The sequence below is a fragment of the Diadema setosum genome, chromosome 20 (assembly GCF_964275005.1).
Source record: "Diadema setosum chromosome 20, eeDiaSeto1, whole genome shotgun sequence".
Classification (NCBI taxonomy): Eukaryota; Metazoa; Echinodermata; class Echinoidea; order Diadematoida; family Diadematidae; genus Diadema; species Diadema setosum.
This window is the reverse complement of record NC_092704.1, coordinates 3129944-3146591: the sequence shown is the minus strand read 5'-3', so window position 1 is coordinate 3146591 and position 16648 is coordinate 3129944. Positions and strand designations below refer to the sequence as shown.

The window sequence follows — 16648 nt, the reverse complement described above, 5'->3', positions numbered from 1 at the left end:
TACACTCTGTATCGACATTCATTAGCCTAGTTATAGTATAATTACTGCAACTTGTAATTGGCACATAGTCATTGATTATTGACATTCAATTCCAACAGTGGATGGTTAGATTCTGATAGTTTACGCTATGCTCATTGACTAATTGTTTCCACTGCATGATTATAGCTATTCCATTATAAGTACATATTTACAATAGCAAATCTCTAATTCGCATTAGGTTTCTCTATACAGTCCAAAGAGTTGACTTTATGTCAGAAGTTCTGATACAGACTCCGATGTGAAAGCGCTACTGTTCTATAACAGGTGTTTCTATGTGAAAGCTCCTAGGTCGTAAATGTGTCAAGAATGCTCTCTCACTGACCAGAGAGGATTGAATGACCTTCTGTCCGAAGTCCGCTCACTGGGTTAAAGTGAATTTGCTCTGTTTCTAGAATTTTGACGTCACATTGTTTCTTGCTACAATGAATCTTCTACACTGCTCTTGAAGTTCATAAATGTCTTGCTATTAACTTGAACAAGTAATCATAGTATGCTAAATCAGAGTAATGCATCTAAAGCAGAATAATTAGCAAATGTAGTTAACAGATACCACATATAAAGAAGTTAGCATGATTGCAACTCAATCAGCAATACCAGATAATGATATCCAATATTCTCTTATATCACACAACTCAACATAATATAGCAAGATTCAATTTGTTCAAAGAACCAACAGTATACATTCAATACCGGGCCTTATACTGTTAAACACTCCTATCATCTTCAATAGGCAAGATATGGAAATAGGGAAAGGAATTAGGAGGAAGAATGAAGAAGAAGGAGAAGAAGAAGGAGAGAGAGAGAGAGAGAGAGAGGGGGGGGGGGGTTCCTAGCCAGTGCATACTCCAATATGACTAGAACATTACATTCAATAGTGTTTACTCCACAATGTCGTCACACACACAATGTCACCAATCAAGATGTTGTGAAAGCAGCAATGAACATACATTTTCAAATTGTCAAGTCTATCTTTTAACCAGCTTTCTCACAAGTTCTTCCTATTTGTCAACTCAACTTAACTCAACGTCCACTCACATAATGTAGGAGCTCGATAACCGATAAGCAATGTCATGTCAACCAATCTGAGTCTGAGGCAGGTTTGAGCCATACGTTTCAGAAGTCAGATATATATGAACGACAATGAAATCTCATGATGTGCCCATGCACATTCGCATCACTCTGTTCAACATAACAGAGGATCCCTATTTCAACTCTATTTGAAATAGCAACAATGTTATCACTGATCTATAGCGCAAGTAGCAGCTCATAGATAATCCTAACACTATCTGGACAACATACTAGACTCGAACTAGACTCCACAGTTTAAGCTTGACAAAGAAGATAACTTACCCCTGCCGGAGACAAAGATAGCTGACTCCCGATCACTCGCTCTGCTTCACAATATCTTGCTGTTTCTTCGTTGTCAAAGATTCCAATATGAAGTGAGGAGAGGAAAACTTCGCTATTTATTGGGTTTAGGACCCTTCCCAAAGATATATTTTAACTTTAAATTCCAATCCACCGACGCACAGTTCTACGTCACTTTTACTGCCACTTTGTTTGGGTGGAGGGCTATGTCTGGCTATGAAGTCATAGCTTGACCCAAGGAGGGCAGAGAGTGGACATTATGCCCAAATTTGGCAAGTAAAAGTGGAGAATGTGACCGGAAGGATTGGACTTCCTGAATGACACAGGGTGACTCATTTTCCAGAAAATGTATTTTTATGTTACTTTTTGTTTTAATTTTTGATCCTTAGAAATCTTTCTTTCCTTTTGTTTTAGCAAAAACCACAATGTTACACGATGATGATGATGATGATGATGATGATGATGATGATGATGATGACATAATAATAATTAGGTTGATAATCATGATGCTACAAATGGGTAATGGTAGATGGCCTGCTTAAAAGGACGACAATGATGCTACTATACTATCACTCGAGTACTACTATATACATTTCTAGGTCTATTATACTATATATAAAAATGACAGGCCTACATAACAATAAAAACTGAGTACCGGTCGTTAATCAGATTCCTGTACGCCTTTGGGGAAATTCCCACTCTGACATGGGATACGCCTTCTCTTAATGTACAGAATGATTTTATTTCTGGTTGGTAATTGTATTTTAAGTTGTATTGACTTGTATTATATTCGTGAACCATCCTGTCTTTTCATCGAGTTGTGATTATCATTACAAAATAACACAATTTCTGCATAAGAATAATCAAGATTTTTGTTTCATTTGTGGTTTGTTTGGTTGTTTTTGAAGCACAAATGAGGGGGAAGGTAAGTTGTCAGGAAATCAGAGACACTCGTTTATTTAGGAGAGCTTTGTTCAGTGTATAGACCACAGGACTGATACGTTAATCTTGCAATCTAATTTTACCAGTACAGATGATATCAATCGTAACTCAGTATTAACTCCTTTTGATTATTATCTTTTGCCATTTTTATGTCATGCAAATCAGGACTTGTATTAGGCAACCTATCAATCAATAGAGAAGTAAAAAACAAAAAACAAAACCCAAAACTGTAAGGACAGCAATCGGAAACTTCGTGCAAGGACACTGAAGATTTCCAAACCTCACCATGATGTCACAATAAGAGCTGTTATAGAAATAGCGTTCAGTCTTGGAGTTTATTTTGTTATGGTGTCAACTTGTTCTGACATTAGTTCTTCTAGAGTTTACGCGTCATAATAAAACATGGAAATTTGTTACGCTGAATGTTGGTTTGAATAATTGTGTTTGTTTGTGTTTTGTCGACAAATAAAATAACTAATAAACTCGATTTATTGAATCTATATTCTATTGCAAGATAGCGATATCATTGTCGTCATTACTGTATCCAAGTATCGTCATTATCATGACAAGCAATGTCATCATCTTGAATGCTAATTACTCGGACTGCAGTTACAAGGGAATCTCTTTATAGTTACTGTGAACAAGGAGGTACGAGGAAGTAGATATAACTATTACTATGAAGGGGTTACAAAAATTGCGACTCAGCGAGGAAATAGAGCAAGATCATCCCGACAATGAGGGCGCAGTCACTCCAACATGAAGGTACAATGTCCTCTAAATGACGGTAATCAAAGTTAATCTTCCTTCGGCGCATATCAGCTTTCGATCTACACATACCCATCATCGTCCATTATTCTTCATAATGCAGAACTGCGAGATTTCCCTTGCACGCGATATCAACAAAGATTCCGTTTTCGATACTCTATTGAAACATATATATAGCTATTTAGAATAAAGAGGACCTCTATATTTAGCTGAAAAACAATTCTTAATCATGATAATTAGAATTAAGTTACAATAGTGGATCAAACTGTCGAAACATCAGTAACAATTTTTGTTTTGAGCTATCCCTTTGATTTTGTGCTATACCAGCGAGGTTTTCCCTGTAGCTATTTTGCCTTCGGGTTTCGGTATACAGTAGTAATTTATGTTATGATGATTACCTGATCGTACTCTCTTTTGCCACTGAAAAGAGCAGAAGTAAAAATTATTACAAGATGTGATAGTAAATAGAAGCGAGTATACTTATTGCAATGATCCAAAATAAATGTGTAGTGGTGATGTGAATAACTGTATACTGTAGATAGATAGATAAATGGATAAACATATTCTACACTACTTTGCATGTGTATAAATATATTCTGACGTGCATGTATGTATAATACAAATATAAATATAAATACATATATATGCAATATATATATATATATATATATATATATATATATATATATATATATATATATATATATATACAGTTGTGTATATATACATATACACACACATGATGTATACATACATTTTATAAACACCAAATGCCATTACTAATGTCTGAAGGTGTACACATCAAGTATCATGATATTTTTAGTTACCCCCTGCTTGTTCACAAATACGGTCAAATATCTACGGTCTGGTGTCATATTCCATGAGGCCGGAGGCAGAATGGAATATGGCACCAGACCGTAGATATTTCCCGTATTTCGTAAGAACAAGCAGGGGGTAACGATTTAATTTTTTCAAGTGTAGATCTACATGTGCTAACCTTCTTCTCGCTGATTTCCTCTCGTGAATGATGTTGAAATTGCCGGCTGTCAGCCATGTTGACTTACGTCTCGCGAGCTGTTTATGCGCGCATACGTACACGCACAGCTAGCTGTGTAATATTATGTCGTCATATCACAGAATACGGAAAATATTCAGTGGCGGATTTAGCGCATATGCACAATATGACCTTATTCACGGAATACGGGAAATATTCAGTGTTTGGTCTGAGTAACACAGGTAATACGGGATTTTATCAATTACATGATTGCCCAATGAGATTACAGAATTCATGATCACTAAAAGATAAGTATTGATATCATTGGGCTCAGTGTTTCAATAACTCTAATATTTTCACATTTTAAAAAAACTGTTAATAGATTGTGAAAAAACCCTAAAACACACAATTATTGCATTCACACTGAGTAAACTGTACCATTGTGTCATGAATGAGTTTGTGTGTGTGTTGATTAAAAAATTTTTTTTTTTTTACTACATGTAGTTGAAAAGGCAGACTTTCATCCATTAGGGCAGTGTTAAACGTTAAGTCGAAGATGAATACATAACACAATGCACACTGTATTTGGGATAGGTTTATTGGATACTTTGATTTCATGCAGTGATTTCAAAAAGAAGAGATACAGGGTAACATTTGTCATATTCTAAACATGTAAAGAAAGGATTATGGTAAAAACCCTGATTTGGGAGATACCGTTTGTACTATACTTTGCAAACAATGATGGAATCTGTGGTGAATCATATTTCCTTTCTTTCTGATTAAAAAAGCAAAGATCTCAAATATCCTGGTTTTAAAGAATGTTATAGAACAATATCTGTCTTTCCTTGTCTAGTTTCTTGGAGCAGAGTATCACTGGAAAGAATTCAGTTGTAAACTAGAAAAGCACTCTAAGAGCGCAGATTTCCGCTATTAGAGCAGCTCATTTCCACTCATAGACGCATGCTGAGAATTGCCCAATTTCCCAATATAGAAGCCTTTTGTTTACGTCATAAACTTCCAGCTGCGCTGTGCCTGGCCCGAGCAGAGCACGCGCTTTAGTGTGCGTATGCAAACCTCAAATATGCGCAGCTTAAACTCCCAAGTTCACTGACCTTCCTCTGCCAAAATGAAAAAAAAAATAATAATAAAATGTTTTTAAAAAAAATTTTAAAATAAAAAATTCATTAAATATTCTAAAATCACTACCAAAATTCAACCATCTGTTCCTTGTGCCATTATCAACTCTTCCTTCATGTTTCATTCAAATCCATTCACAAATGTTTGAGTTATTTTTGCTACCAGGTATCAAAAAAAAAAACCAGACAGACCCACAAACACACAAATGATGATAAAAACATAACTTCCTCCCTTGGTGAAGGTAATAAGCACATTAAGCTGGTACAACTCCTTCCCTCTGCCTGGATATCAACAAAGACAGGTAACAATCTTCACGGGTTGTATCACATTGTAACTGTGAAGCTGAATCCAGGTTATGAAAACATAATCAGTTCTATGACTGTTTGATATGCTGCTTATATCTTGCAGCCCATCAACCATCTATAATGCAACCAATTCTCCATTCAAGGACATGAGGATAAAATTTGGAAGCCAATTTGTCAAGGATCATGGAGAATGGCAGTCATCAGTGAAGAAGAAAGATGGTGCACACTAAGTCTGCAGAACTGGAAGCATATACAGTGGACTTCCATTATAATCAGGTCTTTAGGACCAGTAATTTTCTTTTGTTTTATCAAAATTTTGTTATAACTGAACAAATAAGCAATAAAAATCACAGAGCACAAAATGTTGCAGTCTGAATTTTTACTTCATTATAACTGTGTTCGTTATAACGGGAGTGCACTGTACTGGATATGGGAGCAGTGATATCAACACTTTGGGTATTACTGATACTAGGAGGGTTTTGTTCTTCTAAACAGATACACCTGCCACTTGTGGTGCCACTGTCCTGGCGACTTCCACATAACAGGGTTTCCCCTGCATTCTTATCTTTCTCTCTGCTACCTCTGGGTAGAAATACCCGGAAGGAGTATAGAGTAGATTTGCCATTTCACATTATATGATGAAGAGTGTTTCATTGGTCTGAAACAGCACATCTTCCTCTTTAATCTTTTTCTGCACACAAGGATTTTGGAAGGACCACTGCTGCCCTTTAGTCACCACAACCTGGTAATCCTGACTTTACTGCATTTCTTATTCGTCATGCTGTAAGTGGTGCTTCTTCCATCTTCTGCTGTCCAGTCCCCTCTACTCCCATCCTGTGATGCACAGTAAAAATCCTTTGGCTGGACATCATCATCCTACAGGTGACTTCAGTTGTCATCGGTCCTGCAGATCCAAACCCGATGCTGCTGTCCTCTCTCTTGGGTGAAATCATCTCAATCTCAATCCCAATCATCTCAAAATCAATCCCAATCTCATCTCAATCTGTCTCCATTTTGTTTGCCACAGCCGTACCCTCCCCACCCTTGCCCCTCCCCTCACCACCCTTGCCCCTCCCCTCACCACCCTTGCTCCGCCCCTCACCACCCTTGCCCCTCCCCTCACCGCCCTTGCCCCGCCCCTCACCACCCTTGCCCCTCCCCTCACCACCCTTGTCCCTCCCCTCACCTCCACCCACACCATGCCCCTCGGCTCCACCCATCCTCCTCTCCTTGCTACCACCAGTTCTCCTGTGCTCCTGTTGCTTTGGTTGCTGGGCGTCGCCACGCCTCTTCTTTCTGTGGCTCTTCCCACCCATACTCCCCTGGGTTCCACCCTTGTTGTCTCCCCCCTTTGCATCCTCTTGCTGTCCAGGCTGGCGTCCACCGTGGGGTCTGGCTGCTGACTGCTTCTTCTGCTCACTCTTCCTCCTCTTGTCCTTGCGAGCATCTTCAGTCCACTTGACTTCAAATGATCCTGGAGCTTGGTAGCTAGATCAATGAAACAGATGGCCAATCATTAAGATTTCCCTCGCACTCAGATCTTCTTAGCTCAGGTATTCATTAAAAATGATGTCAAGCTAAACTCAAACACATTGCACAGGAAACCGCATTCAAATCAGATCATGAAAAATATCTATGACCGAAATAAATCTTTAATTTGCTAGGAAGGAAAGTAAAACGACCTATTCAGCTTTCATCTAGGTCAAAAGAACACACATTACTCTACAGTTTACAAGTTTGGACCAAAGTCTGGTTCAATATTGAACTAAAGCCCACATCACCCTTGGAATCATTCTTACACATTGTCAAATCTACACGGAAAAAGCAGTCTGGCTTGAAAATCATGAAACCTCTATGCATTGGAAAAGAAATAAATATAAAGGATGTCCATGTCTTCACAAACAATTTGCTTTTTAATGTTGTTCATTGATGAGAATGTGAGAAAGAAAGATCATAGATATCCCCAAAATATAATACCTCTGGCTTCCTTAGGGGAGAAGCAGCTATCCAACAAATGCTGCAAAACAATGATCCCTGATGCATAAGGCAAATTTCTGCATCTTTAAAACAAGGGGTCTACTACAAGAAGGGGCAAAAAAGGGTATATTGCACATTACCATAACAGAGAAAAAACTAAATGCAATGACTAAAATAATTTTACGGCAAGTTCAGCTCAGGAAAGTGCAATAGTTGAATAAATCTGTTTTGCGAAGCGAGCCCCAGTTACAGTTTGGCCAATGTTCTTGTCTGGAAGCCAAGTATGTAGTAAAGCATTACAGTATTTGGCTCTGAGAAACACAAACTGTTTGGCCCCAATTCACGAAGGTGGTACAATCTTTGTCCATGGTTTAAACCATGGTCAAAGACAGTAGTTTTGCATGGGGCGCCAAGTGTTGCAAGGCCTATTTTGTTACAAAATGACTGATTTTGGTCTTTGTTCATGGTTTAAACCATGGACAAAGATTGTACAACCTTCGTGAATTCTGGCCAAAGAATTTCTGTTTCTCAGAGCCAAATACTGTAATGCTTTAATACTTAGCTTCCAGACAAGAACATTGGCACATTGGTCTTCAAAACTACAGTCTTTGTCCATGGTTTAAACCATGGACAAAGATTGTACCACCTTCGTGAATTCGGGCCATTGTGTTTGTATGTAAATAAATACGTACATACCCAGGTTCTGTCTCCTCCAGGGGATCTTTGGAAAGGAGAATCGCTAAGGCTGGCACCTGTCTGTTGACTCTTAACCTGGTGAGAAAATGTCAAATAAATTGGAATTATTTTCACTGGGTATCATGCACAGGAACATTTATCACTGTGCTGTTTCTTCACAGAGTTTCACAATACCATATGTCCCCCCAAAAAAAATTACAACGGGACCCTCCACAATGATATCTTTAAAAATAGTGAATTATTATTATTATTATTATTATTTATTCGGCTTTCAATCACAAATACATTTTTCGAAATCAGAAAATTGTACATTGGAGTGGTAAGGGGGCACCAGGTTGGGTAGCCCGGGTCTGGAAAGAGCCAACTAAATGACTTAGGCCCTCAGGCCATCCTCCCCAACCCACCGGGTGCACTCAAAACAGTCAGTTTACAATATAAAAAATACACATTTCATACAGGCATACATAAAAAACAAAAACAATACAAATACAAATTTAGGGTATGAAACTACAACTCATTGCCAACATCTTACAGAAAACCCCATTCGATTTGCTTCAGTGGTCAAAGAGAAATGAAGAATTTTGTATAGGATGTCAAGAATCTCTTCCCTCCAAGTTCTGTCTATTGTATTCACACACAAAAGCATCAAAGTGCTAAACTTGGAAGAATCAGACTCGTGACATGCTTTAAAACAATCCATACCTCTCTGTGACCGCTTAAAGGGACTGTACAGTACTGGTTGAGGTGGGGATTCATGTTTTGAACATTCTCAAGTGAGATAATGAGAAACCTCTTATGAAATGTGAAAGAGCATGTAATTTTAAGAAGGATTCAACGTTTATTTGATGAAAATTGGTTTTCAAATGGCTGAGATATCCAAAAAAGTGATAATAATAAAAGGCGACAGGCCCCAACTTTATTAGGATCTCTTTGTTTCACCTTGTTTTTGGATATCTCAGCCATTTCAAAACCGATTTTCATCAAATAAACTTTTGATACCCCCTTAGAATTACATGCTCTTTGACATCTCATAGAGTGGTTTCTGAATATCTCGCAAAACGTTAAAAGCTAAATCCTCACCTCGACCAGAACTGTACACACCCTTTAACCAAATTGAATGGGGTTTTCTGCAGAGCTAAAATGTTATATTTTAAGACCCTGCAGTAGCATTTAGACAGTTTAATCATTTTGGGTGTCATCAATGCGAAAATTTGATTGTAATTTTTTTTGGGGGACGTACTGTACAGTGTACTCCCGTTATAGCAAATACAGTTATAACGAAATTCCAGTAACAACGAAATAAGAATCAAGGCTGCAACATCATCCTCTCTATGTTTTTGTACCATTTGTTTGTTTAGTTATAACAAAAATTTGATATAAAGAAAGAAAACTGCTGGTACCCAGGACTTTGTTACAATGGGAGTCCATTGTATCTTTCTTTTGCTGACTAGCAGCAAGGGGAATATCATTGCAAATGTCTGTCAGAGGGCTCAAAATGATAACACAGGAATTATCTTCTCAATAAATTGTACTTTAAACCCTGAAGTACATTGTTATCGACACAGATTACGTATCTATTTTAATGTAAGGAAATATAGCATTGTTACATCGTGAAGCTCATCTCCTTTATGATGTGATAGAAATATGGAGCCTTTACATACAACATATTAGTTCCATGACATCTGCTCCTGCGAAAACTGCTCCCATGAAATATCTCCACGCTAAGCCAAACATAAATTCTACCCACAAACATAACCCTAACCCCAATACTAGTCCTCGGATCATACTAAACCTAAAACCCAATCACAACCCTAACCCTAACCAAGTAAGTCCTTGGAGAATTAAAGACTGCAGAAATTGTTGCAGTCAAAAGTTGTGTCACCGATCAATTTCATCAAATATGATAAACGTAATGATTACTGCCCAAGACTTACTTGTCAAGACCTTCCTGCTTTGGCTCCCAAATTTCTTCAGTTCTGCAGCAGAAACGATAATGACCGTTGAAAAAAAAAAAGGAAAAAAGGAAAAAAAAGAAAGAAAGAGGTATGAATTTAGGTTGAAAATTGACAAATTTCTCTATTGAATCATCATACTTGTTGAATCATCATAAATGTTATGTAACAAAGCAATACTTGATATGATAATCTATCTCTTCAGATATTAACAGTATTCAGTGTAATAATTACTCTCTGAAAATCTTGTAAAATTAACACAGAGGACCACTATCAAATGTGCTACATGCATCTATACAATCATAGTGCAGTTCTAAAAGCACGGATGTATTTGGGGATTAGACTCTCCTAAATTGGTCTTAATAATGGGGAATTATGCAGATTTACTGGCACTACAATTTTGCCCATTGCAAAGAGTCACTTTTCACCATTTTACTGAAAATCATCTCCACAGTTACAGATACTCAAGCATAAAGCAATGATTTCTATCATTTTTTTTTTTTTTTACCCTTGTGAGATACCAAATTGGTATTACATGTGACGCCTTGCAATACACTTCATGAAATATTATTCTTACATCAGTGTTCATGATATCACACATAACAAAATCTTACAAAACATGTTTTTACAGACAGAGTTATGTCACATTTAAGCACAGTTTAAAAAACATCAACCCAACTCTGCCCCCATTGACTCCAAAAAGGAACTTTACAAAAATGATACAAACAACGACAACACAACACTTTTGTCAAATTTTATTTTTCTTTACTTCCTGAAGTATGCCTTGTTGATTTGGTGTAGATTCTTCATTTGCCGTTTCATGATCTCCGCACAAGTGACAGTCTTTGTGACGGCTTGGCCCACCCCAGTGAAAATGATGCTTCTTGATTCGTCCTCCTGTGGAAATTAGGCAGGTTGGTCTTTGGAGCAAATAATTTACGTAACAAAAGACACAGGGGAATATCATTGTAACAAGGACCTACAAACTATGGCAATTACCTTGTTATATCAGGCTTCCCACTACATCATGGGTACAAAAACAAAGAAATATAAAGTGTTGGGACCTGCAAAGTCACCTTGTTATAAGAAGGTTTTGTTAAACAACTTGTATTCACTCTCTTTATAACAAGGTTCCACTGTACATCCAAGCTTCTTTTGAGGATGGTCACTTACATGAGTAAGAGCCCAAATAATAGCAAGATACTGATGAGGATGGTGGTGATGACTACAACTGTCACCAACATCCCTAAAATGACCAGAAGAAAATAAGTGAATACTGTCACATATATACAGCTGTATTTCATTCTGCTACGAGTTGGTTGCTCTTAACTTTTTAGGATTATTTCAACTATTTATGAAAAAAAGGTCTCCTATGCAATTCTATCTAAAATGTCTGTGAACACCTCAATCCCAATGATTTCCACTTACCTCTTACAGTGGAGTTTTGAAGATGCAAATTAAATCCTAAATTCCATGACTTAGTGCTTCCTGTTTGAATACTCTGGCAATAATTACAAACATTCTCATTTACGCTGTCGATTTCTGGAGGTAAAACTACAAGACAAGGCAAGTGCCAAATTGTGTCTCGCCCATTCGCGTACAAGGAATTCATATTTTTTATAACTCCCAGAAGTTAATTGACCTGCTAATGACCTTTGACCTGCTAATGACCTTTGACCTTGTGATGACCTTTAACTCCCCAAGGGACATCTACCGTCCAAGTTTGGTCACAAACGGACATAGGGATCAAAAGTTATGAGCCACAATCAAAACGCGCCCTAAAAACAGAACATTGGGCCCTAAAAGTTTGTTGACCCCTGTCTGTGACCTTTGACCTTGAGACGACCTTCACCTCCCCAAGGGACATCTTCAATCCAAGTTTGGTCACAAACGGACAAAGGGATCAAAAGTTATGAGCCATAAACGAAATGTGCCCTAAAAACTTAACATTGGGCCCTAAAAGTTCGTTGACCCCTGTCTGTGACCTTTGACCTTGTGGTAACCTTCAACTTCCCAAGAGGCATCTACCATCACCCAAGTTTGATTGCCATTGTAGCAACATGTGCTGAGTTACGTGTGATAAGAGAGTCTTGCAAGTAAACTTAAACGTATGACCTCAAATGACCTTTGACCTTATCATGTGACCTCTTACGGCATCATTACATGAAGGTACCCCCAGTGCATCCATCACCCCAGTTTGATTGTCATTGTAGCAACATGTGTCGAGTTATGTGTGATAAGAGAGTCTTGCAAGTAAACTTTAACGTATGACCTCAAATGACCTTTGACCTTATCCTATGACCTCCAATGGCACCATAACATGAAGGTACCCCCAGTGCATCTATGACCCAAGTTAGGTTGTAATCCAAGCAACTTATGTGAAGTTATTTGTCAAAAGAGAGTCTTGCAGGTAAACTTTAACATAGAAAAGAGAGTCTTGCACATACTCATCAATATATGACCTCAAATGACCTTTGACATCATTACATGACCTCCGACAACACCATAACATGAAGACACCCCTAGTGCTTCTATCACCCAAGTGTGGCTGCCATTGCTGTAACAGTTGCCAAGTTATGCATCATAAGATAAAGGTAAACTTTAACATTTGTGACGGGCGACGGACGGACGCAATTTGGATTCCTTAGTCTCGCCTTCACCTCCGGTGGGCGAGACAAAAACCAGGATGTTCCTGAAACTTTGCAAACTCCAGGGCCCCGTTGCAAGAAAGTTGCAATCAATTGCAAATAATTGCTTATTTTGAAACAACCATTCTGATTGGCTCAGGGTCTGCCCTATTAAGAAGACATGCATGCAACAATGATTTTGATTGGCCAGTGAAAATCAGTTGCAAGTTGCGTTTAAACGCAAAGTTTCTAGCAACGGGGCCCAGTTGTACCTTCATTTTCTTGGTGGCAAACGTGAGCAGGTTTCGAATTTTGCTGCCATTCCTGACTTTCATCGTTGTCACCTCACTGAACCTAACTCCCATGTGGAGAAACGGTCCCTCGAGATCTTCAACCTCGACCACTGGTCCTCTAACATAGTGTTCCACTGTGATATGAAAGAAAAAGTATACTTGACAAGTCATCTTGAAATTGGAAGGTAACAGCAAAAATTATTTCATCCTCGAAGGCTGTACTGGGATGCTAGTTTGCCATTTTCTTTGCCATCATCTCAAACAAATTTGACATGATTAGGGATAAGGTAAACTATTTTATGTGGATTGAGTGAATGCAGCAAAGATACATGTAGAAGATAAAACACAGCTGTGAAATTTTGAAGATAATCTGGCAATCCTCTCAAAAGTTTTGAATTTTTGAAGTTTCACTTCTGCCATCGCTGGATGAGAAGACTACTCCAATTTGTGATGCAATATGTGAAGAAAAATATTGAGAAAATATGAAGAAAATTTTACATATTTTCCCTTTTCTCGCATAATAAAAGAGCATTTGACCCACCTCTTTCAGAAAGCAAGGAGAACAGAATAATATCACCCTAACAATATGTCAGTAACAAGTCAAGGGATTGAATACTTTTCATAGAAAATGAAATTTTGTGGAATTCTCTTTGTATTTTTCATATCGTTCTACACTTGACATCACAATCTGTAGTACAGTTGTCTTTTCATTCAGCAATGACTTCACAGTCACTTAAAAAATTCATAACTTTTGAATAGATCGTCCAATTTTCCTCAAACTTTCTCTGCTGTGATCTACCGACATTGCAGCAGATGAATATTAAGGTGAAATTGTCCTTTAACTTTTCTGAGGCTAGCAAAGGAAAATGGTACAATTGTGCAATTACCTAAACAGCCACAAATTCTGGATGACTACCATAGAGCAAGATATTTTCACAGCATAAAATTGTTGCCAATTGGAGCCGATGTACTTTTTTGTGGCATGACATTATCGCGAATTGCCACTGGCACTCAATGCATATAGTGCAGACAAGAACTTTTACATGCATTTTAATTTCGCAAATCTTGACTCTTGTGAAATTCACAATTTAATCAAAATGCAAAAAGAAGAAGAAAAAAAAATTTCCCGGATAGAAAGAAAGACATACACAAGCATTTCTTAACTGACTTTTTGCAACTTGCCACAGTTACTGCTCAGTATGACTTTCATTTTAGCTCGCACGTTATGTCCTGGTTGTTGCTTTGTCACATAATAATTTTTCAATCTAGACGGCCAACTTTGGTTTCAGATTGTGCAAGCCGCACACGCTCCAAGCAGTCATGAAGAATGAGTTTGTTTTCAGCAATACGAAATTCGAAGTTGATATTGACGCTTTCTGACAAAAGACTTGGTTAAAATTTGCATAAGTAACAGTAACTTGGAAATACATGTATTAAAAGCTTTGAAGTGTATCCTGTGATTTTTGTGCAATTTTATATTTGGTTCTGTGGAATTCACGATATTGACATGGATACAAAAGACCATTGTGTCTTTTTATGGACTGTCTGATTTTCATCCGAGTCAGACTCTGTTGATGTGTTCCAAGCTGTTGCATTCCCTCAATTGAGAAAATTAGGTTTCATTCTTCTCTAATCATGTCATCTCATGTCATTAAACAGATCTTGGGGGTGAATATCACTGAAAAGGGTATGCCGACAGACGCAGCTATAATTATAAAACTTATACAAATGTACCACTCACAAATATTAATTCATAGTGCTATGTAGAACTTCTAGAAGTAGTAAGTAGACTGGAACTGCGTTCCGCCAGACTATAGGCTCTAGTACACTTTAAGTAGGACAAGATCTATATAGAGTGGAAAATTTAGTATAAATCATCAAGATAGATTAACCTTACCGGTTACCATGCTTATCAAATTTACTGTTTTCTTTGATTTAGACCTCATTTTAGATCCAGATAGGTTCTAGATGCTCGACCAAATCTGTTTGGCGTTGGCTAGCTATCGTGGATTTTAGCAATTAAAGTTTTATATATAATTGCACTACTGAGTCACGCTACAGAAAAGTACAGTGTTTTACAGTAGGAATTCTGATAGAACTCTAGTATCTACTACACAACACAATATGCTCTGGATATAGGGTCCATGGCCCCGGTCCTACAGAACACGCCTACTACCGAGTACTACACACACGCTATACTACGCCTATCCGGGCCGATACCGCCACGCGCCGTCCGGTAAAATTTTACCGCTACCTTATTCAGGGCTGCCAACTCTCACGCATCGAGCGCGAGGCTCACGCATTTTGGTCCTTTCTCACTCTAAAACTTTATTTCATTTGCATGCATTTCTATTGATCTCACTCATCTGAACTCCTAAATTATAGCATTGGCCTATGGGAGTCTCACTCTCAACATGCTCAACTCGAATGTAAAATTTAGTTTCAAGTGTTGGCAGCCCTACCTTATTCACCATGTTCACTGGGTAAACTTAGTCTACTATTTGCTTAACTTTCCTTAATAAACTAGATGTCTAGTTTATCTTTTTTTTTCTTCATCAAGAAATAATTAAAAAGATGATAGTTACAGCAACGGTTACCTAATGCCTAAGAATTATACTGTAGATCTAACGTTACGCCTATTCCTATGCTATGCGACAATGCGAAAATTGAAAACATACCTCCTACTTACAAAAATATGAGCACATGGGACTACGATAACGTCAATTCATTCTTACACCAGTACAAGGTCTATTCAATTGGTATTCGTAATTATCTCGTGAAAGATATGATGATAACAAGATATGATGGTAAGGTAAACATACTTTCTTATAATTCTTTGCCGCCAATACTATAGTGTAGTGGTACATTGGTCCGTCTCATCGGATACACGATCCACGAGCCTGGCCTGGTGCGCTACGTGCGCTGCGCCTGCCTCACGGTTTGTTCACTGTATGCATGCTGAGCACATGTGATATGTATACAGTACATGTGTGTACGGTATGTATGGTGTGTGTTAGGTGTGTGTGGTGGGTGGGAATCATAGAGCTGTAAATTAGCTCTATGGTGGGAATCAAATGCAAGCGACTCCAACCCGATGACTACCTAGTCTAGATTCCAGACTTCTTGTTGTTTACAGGTACTAGGTGCAGCTTTTGTTTCAAACAGCGATTCTTGCCAGAATAGCAACTTTTTGTAGCAACAGGCAGTCAGAAAACGCCGTACCTAACGTCATTATCACTTTGGTTTAGCGTACTCCTATGAAATGGAGCCCAGGATGTAGACTCTCAAATTCAAGCTTCAATAGCTCATTAAAGGTCCAAGGTCGAGGCCTCGGCTGGATAGCAGAAATCAATGAAGCGAGATCCCCTCTATGATGTACTGGTATTTTCCTAGTGTCAATAGATCTCAGAGATGTACATGTTGAACACTGTACAAACACCATTCTTGTCAGTGACATCTCTGAATTGCTGAAGTGGTTCCATGAAGATGACTGATATTTTAAAATATTCAAGACCACGTATCGGTGAAGTATGTACAACAAAATAATTTTGAT

At 38.0% G+C, this 16648-nt stretch overlaps 1 protein-coding gene across 1 annotated transcript; it reads right to left on the bottom strand.

Annotated features, from left to right (window-relative positions):
* Positions 1-6548: 6548 nt before the first annotated feature.
* Positions 6549-16022, bottom strand: LOC140244015 (uncharacterized). Its single transcript, XM_072323668.1, has 6 exons — positions 15918-16022; positions 13075-13229; positions 10945-11072; positions 10158-10199; positions 8224-8298; positions 6549-7038 (listed from the first exon to the last, which is right to left on the bottom strand). Coding segments are annotated over exons 1-6 (891 nt in total). The 5' UTR covers positions 15919-16022.
* Between the last annotated feature and the right edge of the window lie 626 nt (positions 16023-16648).